The following is a 9855-nucleotide window of genomic DNA, read 5'->3' on the forward strand; positions in this document are numbered from 1 at the left end:
GGATATTTGAGCTTTAGGACCCCCAAATCCACCCCTGAACCCCAAAATCCACCCCTGAACCCCAAAATCCACCCCTGTCACCCCCGATCTCCTGGGAGCGGTTCAGCTCCCGCACGGCCCCCACCACCACGTGCACGGCATCAAAGAGCAGGGCAGCTGAGAGCTGGGGGGGATTGTCAGCTTTAGGACCCCCCAAATCCATCCCCTGAACCCCAAAATCCACCCCCTGAACCCCAAATCCACCCCTGTCACCCCCCGATCTCCTGGGAGCGGTTCAGCTCCCTCACGGCCCCCACCACCACGTGAACAGCGTCAAACAGCAGGGCAGCCGAGAGCTGGGGGGGAAATGTGGGATTGGGGGCACCCCCTGAACCCCAAAATACACCCAGAGCCACCTCTGACCCCCCAAACCCACCCCCTGTACCCCCCATCACCACCACGTGAACCGCGTCAAACAGGAGGGCAGCCGACAGCTGGGGGGGAAATGTGGGATTGGGGGCACCCCCTGAACCCCCAAATCCATCCCTTGATCCCCCAAATCCACCCCCAGACACCCCCCAGGTTTGCCTCCTGGATTTGGGTTTTCCCTGGTGGGTTTGGGGTTTCCCTTTGGGGTTTGGGGTCTCCCTTTGGGATTTGGGGTCTCCCTTTGGGATTTGGGGGTTCCTTTGGGATTTGGGGTTTCCCAGGTGGATTTTTTGGGATTTCTCTCAGGTTTTTGGGGTCTCCCCTCACCGCAGGGCCAGGATAAGGCCCCAGGTCGCAGCTCTCCCTCCAGGACATGTCGGGGTTTCCCTTTGGGGTTTGGGGTCTCCCTTTGGGATTTGGGGTTTCCCTTTGGGATTTGGGGGTTCCTTTGGGATTTGGGGTTTCCCGGGTGGGTTTTTGGGGTTTTTCCCGGTGTTTTTGGGGTCTCCCCTCACCGCAGGGCCAGGATAAGGCCCCAGGTCGCAGCTCTCCCTCCAGGACATGTCGGGGTCTCCCTCTGGGATTTGGGGTTTCCCAGGTGGATTTTTTGGGGTTTCTCTCAGGTTTTTGGGGTTTCTCTCAGGTTTTTGGGGTCTCCCCTCACCACAGGGCCAGGATAAGGCCCCAGGTCGCAGCTCTCCCTCCAGGACATGTCGGGGTTTCCCTTTGGGGTTTGGGGTCTCCCTTTGGGATCTGGGGTTCCTGGGTGGATTTTTTGGGGGTTTCTCTCCCAGATTTGGGGTTTCTCTCAGGTTTTTGGGGTCTTCCCTCACCGCAGGACCAGGATAAGGCCCCAGGTCGCAGCTCTCCCTCCAGGACATGTTGAGGCTCCGCACGAACTCCCCGTAGAACCGATGGCTCGTGTTGAACATCGAGAACCCCAGCACGGTGGCTGGGGGGGAGGGGAGCGACTCCAGGTGCAGCAGGGGGAAGTCCTGAGGTCAAACAGGGGTCATTGGGGTCACTCTGGGGTCAGTTGGAGGTCACGGGGTCATACAGGGGTCAGGGGTCACCCTGGGGTCATTCGGGGGTCAGGGGTCACCCCGGGGTCACCCTGGGGTCAGTCGGGGTTACTCAGGGGTCACCCCGGGGTCACTCAGGGGTTGGGGTCACCCCGGGGTCACTCGGGGTCACTCAGGGGTCAGGGGTCACTCGAGGTCACCCCGGGGTCACTCAGGGTCATTCAGGGGTCAGGGGTCACCCCGGGGTCACTCAGGGGTCAGGGGTCACCTCGGGGTCACTATGGGGTCAGGGGTCACCCCGGGGTCACTCGGGGGTCACTATGGGGTCAGGGGTCAGGGGTCACCCCGGGTCACTCAGGGTCACTCAGGGGTCAGGGGTCAGGGGTCAGGGCTCACCATGGTGGTCAGGATGTATTTGTAGAACGTCGACGTCATCCCCAGCTCCGAGGCCTGGGGCGGGGGGATTGAGGAGGTGTCCCCAAAAACCCCTGAAATCACCCCCAAATCCCTCCAAACCCCTCAAATCCCCCAAAGCCCCCAAATCCTCAACTCTAAACCCCCCAAAATGCCTCCAAACCCTCAAATCCCCCCAAACACCCCAAATCCTCAAATCCCCCAAATCCTCCCCAAACTCCTCCAAATCCCCCCTCAAATTCCCCAAATCCCCCTCAACCCCCTCAAACTCCCTCCCTGGCTCCCCCAAGCTCCCCAGACCCTCCCAAACCCCTTGAAAACCCCCTCAGACCCCCCACAAAACCCCAAATCCCCCCAAATCCCCCTAAATCCCTCCAGATCTCCCCCCACCCAAACCTCCCCCAAAGTCCCTCCCCAAACTCCCCATAAATCCCCATAAATCCCCATAAATCCCACCAAACCCCCATAAACCCCCCATAAATCCCCATAAATCCCCCAAATCCCCATAAATCCCCAAACTCCCCACATAAATCCCCATAAATCCCCATAAATCCCACCAAACCCCCATAAAACCCCCATAAATCCCCATAAATCCCCCAAATCCCCATAAATCCCCCAAACTCCCCCCATAAATCCCCATAAATCCCCCAGGACCCCCAAACCTTGGCCAGGACGAGGCCCAGCGATGGCAGCGGGGCCGTCGATGACGATGGTGGGCACTTTGTCATCCCCAAACCCCCATAAACCCCCATAAACCCCCATAAATCTCCCCCATAAACCCCCCAAACCTTGGCCAGCACCAGCCCAGCCGTGCTGGCGGGGCCGTCGATGACGATGGTGGGCACTTTGTCACCCCCAAACCCCATAAATCCCCCATAAACCCCCTAAATCCCCCAAATCCCCCATAAATCCCCCATAAATCCCCATAAGCCCCCAAATCCCCATAAACCCCTATAAATCCCCCAAACCTTGGCCAGCACCAGCCCAGCCGTGCTGGCGGGGCCGTCGATGACGATGGTGGGCACTTTGTCACCCCCAAACCCCCATAAATCCCCATAAATCCCCCCAAATCCCCCATAAATCCCCCAAATCCCCCATAAATCCCCCAAATCCCCATAAACCCCCAAATCCCCCATAAACCCCCCATAAATCCCCCCAAACCTTGGCCAGCACCAGCCCAGCGATGGCAGCGGGGCCGTCGATGACGATGGTGGGCACTTTGTCATCCCTGATCTCCTTGAGCAGCGGGGTCGGGTCCTGCTCCCCGTCCAGGACCCGCACGGAGAGCGACTCCCGGGAGATCAGGAACTGCCTCACCAGCTCCTCGAGGCGCAGCAGGCCTGGGGGACCCCAAAATCCGCAAAAATCACCCCCAAATCTGCCAAAATCACCCCAAAATCCATCCCCGGGACCCCAAAATCCCCCCCCGACTCCCGGGAGATCAGGAACTGCCTCACCAGCTCCTCCAGCCTCAGCAGGCCTGGGGGACCCCAAAATCCGCCAAAATCAACCCAAAATCCATCCTCGGGACCCCAAAATTCCCCCCCGACTCCCGGGAGATCAGGAACTGCCTCACCAGCTCCTCCAGCCGCAGCAGGCCTGGGGGACCCCAAAATCCACAAAAATCACCCCAAAACCCACCAAAATCACCCCAAAATTCATCAAAATCCACCCAAATCACCCCAAAATCCACCAAAATCCCCCCCAAATCCCCCCCGACTCCCGGGAGATCAGGAACTGCCTCACCAGCTCCTCGAGGCGCAGCAGGCCTGGGGGACCCCAAAATCACCCCAAAATCCATCAAAATCCACCCAAATCACCTGAAAATCCACCAAAATCCCCCAAAATCCATCCTCGGGACCCCAAAATCCCCCCCAACTCCCGGGAGATCAGGAACTGCCTCACCAGCTCCTCCAGCCTCAGCAGGCCTGGGGGACCCCAAAATCCACAAAAATCAACCCAAAATCTGGCCCTGGGACCCCAAAATCTGCAAAAATCACCCCAAAATCCCCCAAACCCCCAACTCCCCCGACTCCCGGGAGATCAGGAACTGCCCCCCCAGCTCCTCCAGCCTCAGCAGGACTGGGGGCAGATCTGAGACCCCCAAATTCATCTCCTGGGACCCCAAATCCAAACCCAGGACCCCCAAAGCCCCCCCAGCTTGCAGGAGAGCAGGAACTGCCCCTGAGACCCCAAATCCCTTGTCCAGGACCCCAAACCACCCCCAGATCCCTCCCATCGCCCCAACCCCCAAACCCTCTCCCAATCCCCCCCAACCCCCAAATCCCACCCAAACCCCTCAAAATCCCCCCAACCCCTCAAAAATTCCCCCAAATCCCACCCAAATCCCACCCAAACCCCTCCCATCACCCCAAACCCCCTTAAACACTCCTCCCCGTGCCCCCAAAATCCCCCCAAATCCTCTCCCATCCCCATTAAACCCCTTCCCACCCCCCTCAAACCCCCAAATCCCTCAGAAACCCCCAAAGCCCCCTAAATCCCCCACCCCCTAAATCCCCCCAGCTTCCCAAATCCCCCTACACTCGGGCCTGGCGCAGATGAGGGAGGCGGGGGGCGCGAAGGCTCCTCAGGAGCCCCCAGGGCCCCCAAATCCCCTAAATCCCCCTGAAAACCCCCAAATCCCCCCAGCCCCCCCAGCCCCCCAAATCCCCCCTACACTCGGGCCTGGCGCAGATGAGGGAGGCGGGGGGGCGCGGAGGCTCCTCAGGAGCCCCCCAGGGCCCCGCTGACGTCCTCGTTGCTGGGGTAGAGGCTGAGCGAGGCCAGGCGGAGCAGGGGGGGCCGGGGGGCGTCCTCGGGGCCCACCCGGATGTGGGGATCTGAAATTGGGGGTTTGGGGTCATTAGAGTCACAGGGGGTCATTTAGGTCACGAGGCGTCCTCAGGCCCACCCGGATGTGGGGGATCTGAAATTGGGGGTTTGGGAGTCATTAGGGGTCATTGGGGTCATTTGGGAGTCATTGAGAGGCGTCCTCGGGACCCACCCGGATGTGGGGGATCTGAAATGGGGGGTTATTTGGGTTATTGGGGTCATTTGGGGTCATTTGGGGTCATTGAGGCGTCCTCGGGCCCACCCAGATGTGGAGGATCTGAAATTGGGGGTTTGGGGTCATTGGGGGTTTGGGGTCATTGGGAGTCCCAGGGGGTCATTTGGGGTCACGGGAGGGAGTTTGGGGTCATTGGGGAATTATTGGAGTCACTGGGGGCGTCCTCGGGGCCCACCCGGATATGGGGATCTGGAAATTTGGGGTCATTTGGGGTCATTTGGGGTCATTAGGGGCGTCTCTGGGGCCCACCTGGATGGGAGGATCTGAAATGGGGAGATTGGGGGAGGCTTTAGGTCATTGGGGGTCATTTGGGGTCATTGGGGTTATTGGGGTCACTGGGGGCTTATTGAGGTCACAGTGAGCCACAGGGGGTGCCGGGGTGTTTTGGGGTGTTTTAGGGCAGTTTTGGGGGTCCTCACCTCTTTCTCCTCGCAGATGTGGCTGACCGTGGGGGTGGGTTTGGGGGTTCCGGGGAGGGCTTTTGGGGTGTTTGGGGTGTTCTCACCTTTCCCCAGAGGCTGACCGGTGTTTTGGGGTCAGTTTGGAGGGGTGTTTTTGGTTTAGGGGGTATTTTTGGGGTGTTTTTGGGTGTTCTCACCTCCTTCTCCCACAGATGTGGCTGACCGTGGGGTGGGTTTGGGGTCCTGGGAGGTTGGGGGTTTTGGGGTGGTTTAAGGTGGGCTTTAGGGGTGTTTTTGGGGTATTTTGGGGTATTTTTGGTCAGTTTTGGGGTGTTCTCTACTCCTTCTCCCGCAGATGGGCTGACCGTGAGGGGTGGGTTTGGGGGATTTTTGGGGTGCTTTGCGGTATTTTTGGTCGGTTTTGGGGTGTTTTGGGGAGTCCTCACCTCTTTCTCCCCGCAGATGTGAGCTGACCGCGGCCGCGGCGCCGGCCCGGCCCAGCACCGAGACCACCCTTGGGCAGGATCTGACACACTGGGGAGGGGCACGACTGGGGGCTGGAAACCCCGGGACCACCTCAGACCCCCCAGTCCCTGCCCAGTCCCACCCAGTCCATCCCAGTGCCTCCCAGTGCCTCCCCAGTGCCTCCCTAGTCCCCTCCCAGGGCCCCACTCCTCATCCTGGGACCCCTCGGACCCCCCAGTAGGTTCCCTCGGAACACCCAGACCCCCCAGTGCCCCCATTCTACCCCAATACCCCTCCCAGTCTCTCCCAGTCCCTCCCCATTCCCCCAGTACAACCCAGTCCCCCAAATCCCCTCCCAGTGCCCCCACTCCCTCCCAGTGCCCTCCAGTCCCCCCCAGTGCCCTCCTCCCCAGTCCTCTCCCTCCCACTCCCCCAAAACCCCTAAACACTCTCCCAGTCCCTCCCAGTGCCCTCCCAATCCTCCCAGTCCCCTCCCAAGCCCCCCCAGTCCCTCCCAGTGCCCCCTAAGTCCCCCCTGAACCTCCCCCTAATCCCCTCTCCCAATCCTCCCCACAGTCCCGACCCAGTCCCTCCCAGTCCCCTCCCAGTGTCCCCCAACCCACCCAGAAACCCCCCAAACACCCCCCAATCCCCTCCCAGTCCCCTCCCCTCGTGCCTCACTGGGTGTCGGTGGTCTCGTACTGGCTGTCCCGGGGCAGCCTCGAACACATCGACCTCGAGCCGGGCCGGGGTCTCCCCGGGCCATTGACGTGTTCCCGGGCCAGGGCCAGGGCCAGGCGCTCCCCCTGCCGCAGCCCCCTGCTCGTCCAGGATGGCGGCTGGGGCAATGGGGGTCAGATCCCAAAACCTCCCCAAAAAAACCCTGACCCCAAAACCCTCAAAAAAACCTGAACCCAAAAACCCCCCTAGAGACCCCAAACCCCCCAGAGACCCCAAACCCCAGAGACCCCAAACCCACCCAGAGACCCTCCTCGATCAACCCCAGAACTCCCCCCTGCCCGCAGCCCCCTGCTCGTCCAGGATGGCGGCTGGGGGCACGGGGGCTGCTGATCCCAAACCCCCCAAAAACCCCTGACCCCAAAAAACCCCTCCTGAAAAAACCTGACCTAAAAACTCCCTCGTGAGACCCCAAACCCACTCCACAGAACCCCCTGCCCGCAGCCCCTGCCTGTCCAGGATGCATGGCTGGTGGCACGGGGGCCAGACCCCAAAAACCCCCTGAAAAATCCTGACCCCAAAACCCCCCCAGAGACCCCAGCCCCCCAAGACCCCCAACCCCCCAAATCTCCCACCCCGACCCCCCTGTGCCCCCAATCTCACCCAGACCCCGAGCCTCCCCCAAATCTCACCCCCTGACCCCTGCAGACCCCCTCCGACCCCCGGGACCCCTGTGACCCCCTCAGCCCCCAGCCCCCCCAAATCTCCCACCCCGACCCCTGTGACCCCCTGACACCCGTGGGACCCCCCTGTGCCCCCTGCGACCCCCTAGCATCTCCTCTCTGCCCCCCTCTCACCCATCCGCAGCGGGGGCCCGGAGTCTCCTGGGGCGGCGGCGCCCACGAAGAGGAGCAGGAGCAGCGTGGGGCGGGGGCAGCATGCCTCTCCTCATGGGGTCCGGCTGCGGCACCGCCGCCTGCGACCCCCCACCCCCAGGGCGTCAGTGACCACCCCAAAATCCCACTCGGGACCCCCAAAACCCACCCGGGACCCCCCAAACCCACCTGGGACCCCCCTGGACCCCCAAATCCACTCTGGACCCCCACCCCCAGGGCGTCAGCGACCACCCCAAAAATACAGTGGACCCTAAAAACTCCACCCGGGACCCCAAAATCCCACCTGGGACCCCCGCCCCAGGGCGTCAGTGACCACCCAAAAACACAGTGGGACGCCCAAAACCCATCTGGGAACCCCAAGTAATCCCACACCTGACTCCCTCTGGACCCCCACCCCCAGGGCGTCAGTGACCACCCCAAAAACACAGAGAGGGACCCCTAAACCCCCTGGGACCCCCTGGACCTCCTAAATCCCTCCGGGACCCCCCCACCCCCAGGGCGTCAGTGACCACCCCAAAATACAGTGGGACCCCAAAACCCACCTGGGACCCCTAAAATCCCACCCGAGGACCCCCTGGGACCCCCCACCCCAGGGCGTCAGTGGCCACCTCCCAAAATCCCACTCGGGACCCCCAAAACCCACCTGGGACCCCTGCAGTCCCACCCCCAAACCCCCCAACAGTCCCATGAATTTGGGGCGTCCCCAGGGGTCCTGGGGTGGTTTGGGGGTCCTGGGGTCTCCTGGGGTTTGGGGTCCCCTGAAGGGGCCGGGATTTGGGGCTCTTTGAGGGGGGTCCTGGAGCTTGGGGGTCCCTGGGGTGGGGGTTTAGGGGACTCCTCTCCCAATCCCTCCTGGGATTCTGGGGTCCCGGGTTGGAGGATCCCGGGGGTCCCTGAGGGTCCCTGGGGGTCCCGGGCTGAGGGTGGGGTCCTGGGGGTTCCCCATCCCAATCCCTCCCGGGATTTTGGGGTTCCTGGGATTTTGGGGGTCCTGGGGTTTGGGGGTCCTGGGGTTCCTGGGGTCCTGGTGCTCGGGAGGGGTCCTGGGGGTCCTCTGCCCCAACCCCTCCCCCGCAGCCTCCCAAAAGTGTCCGGTAACCGTTGCCATGGCACGGCTCCGGCTCCACGGATGCTGCGGCTGCCTTGGCAACGGAGGGGGAGGGGTGAAGGACCAGGGGCGACCCCTCCCCACCCACCGGTGCTTCCCACCCACCCCCTCCCCACTCAGGACCCCCCTAAACCCGCCCCTTCCTCCCCCCCCAATCCCCGGAGCCTCCGGGACCCCCCAAAAACGACCCCCAAAAATCAACCCCTAAAAATCAACCCCAAAAATCAACCCCAAATCAACCCCAAAATCAACCCCAAAAATCAACCCCAAAATCAACCCTTAAAAATCAACCCCAAAAATCAACCCCAAAAATTAACCCCTAAAAATCAACCCCCAAAAAACCCCAAAAAAACCTCCCAAAACCCGGCCCCCCCACCCCCCAAAATTCAACCTGGGGGACCCCCAGGCCTCGCCCCTCCCCCCCACGCCCCGGTTTGGGACCCCCAAAATTGGGATTCGGGGAAAATGGGATCAGGATCGGATCGGATCGGGGAGGGCGGTGGGAATCTGGGAGGGGGGAAGCAGGGGAGACTGGGAATGGGAACCGGAATGGGGGGATGTGGATCCGGGACCATGGATTTGGGGACCGGGATTTGGGGATCGGGACCGGGAATGGCGCCGGGAACGGGGGAGGGGTCCCGGGAACGGGGAGAGGGGGCGGGGGGGATGGATCGGGAATCGAGGGATGGATCCAGGACCGGGAATCGGTACCGGGAATGGGGGGGACGGACCCGGGAATGGGGACCGGGGGATGAATCCCGGGAATCGCGGGCCGGGAACGGGGAATTGGGGCTCGGGAATTGGGGATCAGGAATTGGGGCTCGGGAATTGGGGCTCGGGAATTCGGGATCGGAAATTGGGGCTCGGGAATTCGGGATCGGTACCGGGAATGAGGACGGAGCCCGGGCCGGGGCCCGGGAGCGGCGATGGATCCGGGAGCCGGGAATGGACCCGGGAGCCGGGAATGGACCCGGGAGCCGAGAATGGATCCGGGAGCCGGGAATGGGGCCGGGAGCCGGGAATGGGATCGCGGGGATGGATCCCCGCACCGGAAACCGGGGGCCGGGAGCGGGGCCGGGAGCGGGGCTGGATCAACGGGAGGGATCCCGGGAAAGGATCCCGGGGAAGGATCCGCCGGATGGATCCCCTCGATCGATCCCGGGAGCGGCGGCGCCGGGACCGGCGGCGGGAACCGGGAATTGGGAACCGGGAATTGGGAGCCGGGAATTGGGAACCGGGAATTGGGAGCGGGAATTCCGGAACCGGGCGTGGAGCTGCGGACTGGAACCGGGATGGAAACTCGGGATTGGGAGCGGGGCCCGCGGGGGGATCCCGGGAATGGGAACCGGGAATGGGAACCGGGAACGGGAACCTGGAATGGCGGCGGATGCCGGGG

General features: G+C 62.5%; 1 protein-coding gene across 1 annotated transcript; it reads right to left on the reverse strand.

The window, feature by feature from the left end:
- Positions 1–248: 248 nt before the first annotated feature.
- On the reverse strand, positions 249–7407 carry LOC126635952 (glutamate receptor ionotropic, kainate 5-like). The gene is made up of 9 exons (XM_050307623.1): positions 7313–7407; positions 6459–6596; positions 5161–5174; positions 4577–4684; positions 4386–4427; positions 3006–3184; positions 1827–1880; positions 1242–1403; positions 249–335 (listed from the first exon to the last, which is right to left on the reverse strand). The coding sequence occupies exons 1-9, from the start codon at positions 7405–7407 to the stop codon at positions 249–251; spliced, it is 879 nt and encodes a 292-aa protein (XP_050163580.1).
- Positions 7408–9855: the final 2448 nt, after the last annotated feature.

This window comes from Myiozetetes cayanensis, unplaced genomic scaffold (genome assembly GCF_022539395.1).
Source record: "Myiozetetes cayanensis isolate MyiCay16 unplaced genomic scaffold, myiCay2020 scf1217, whole genome shotgun sequence".
Taxonomy (NCBI): domain Eukaryota; kingdom Metazoa; phylum Chordata; class Aves; order Passeriformes; family Tyrannidae; genus Myiozetetes; species Myiozetetes cayanensis.

What these genes read in the sequence shown, in the direction of transcription:
- LOC126635952 (XM_050307623.1), bottom strand. Translation starts at nt 7,407, where the DNA reads ATGAGGAGAGGCATGCTGCCCCCGCCCCACGCTGCTCCTGCTCCTCTT. An exon ending in CTGGGCTGGTGCTGGCCAAG is followed by an intron (nt 1,881 to 3,005) that starts GTTTGGGGGGAT and finishes CCCCCGCCCCAG; the next exon opens with GCCTCGGAGCTGGGGATGAC. An exon ending in AATACATCCTGACCACCATG is followed by an intron (nt 1,404 to 1,826) that starts GTGAGCCCTGAC and finishes GTTTGACCTCAG; the next exon opens with GACTTCCCCCTGCTGCACCT.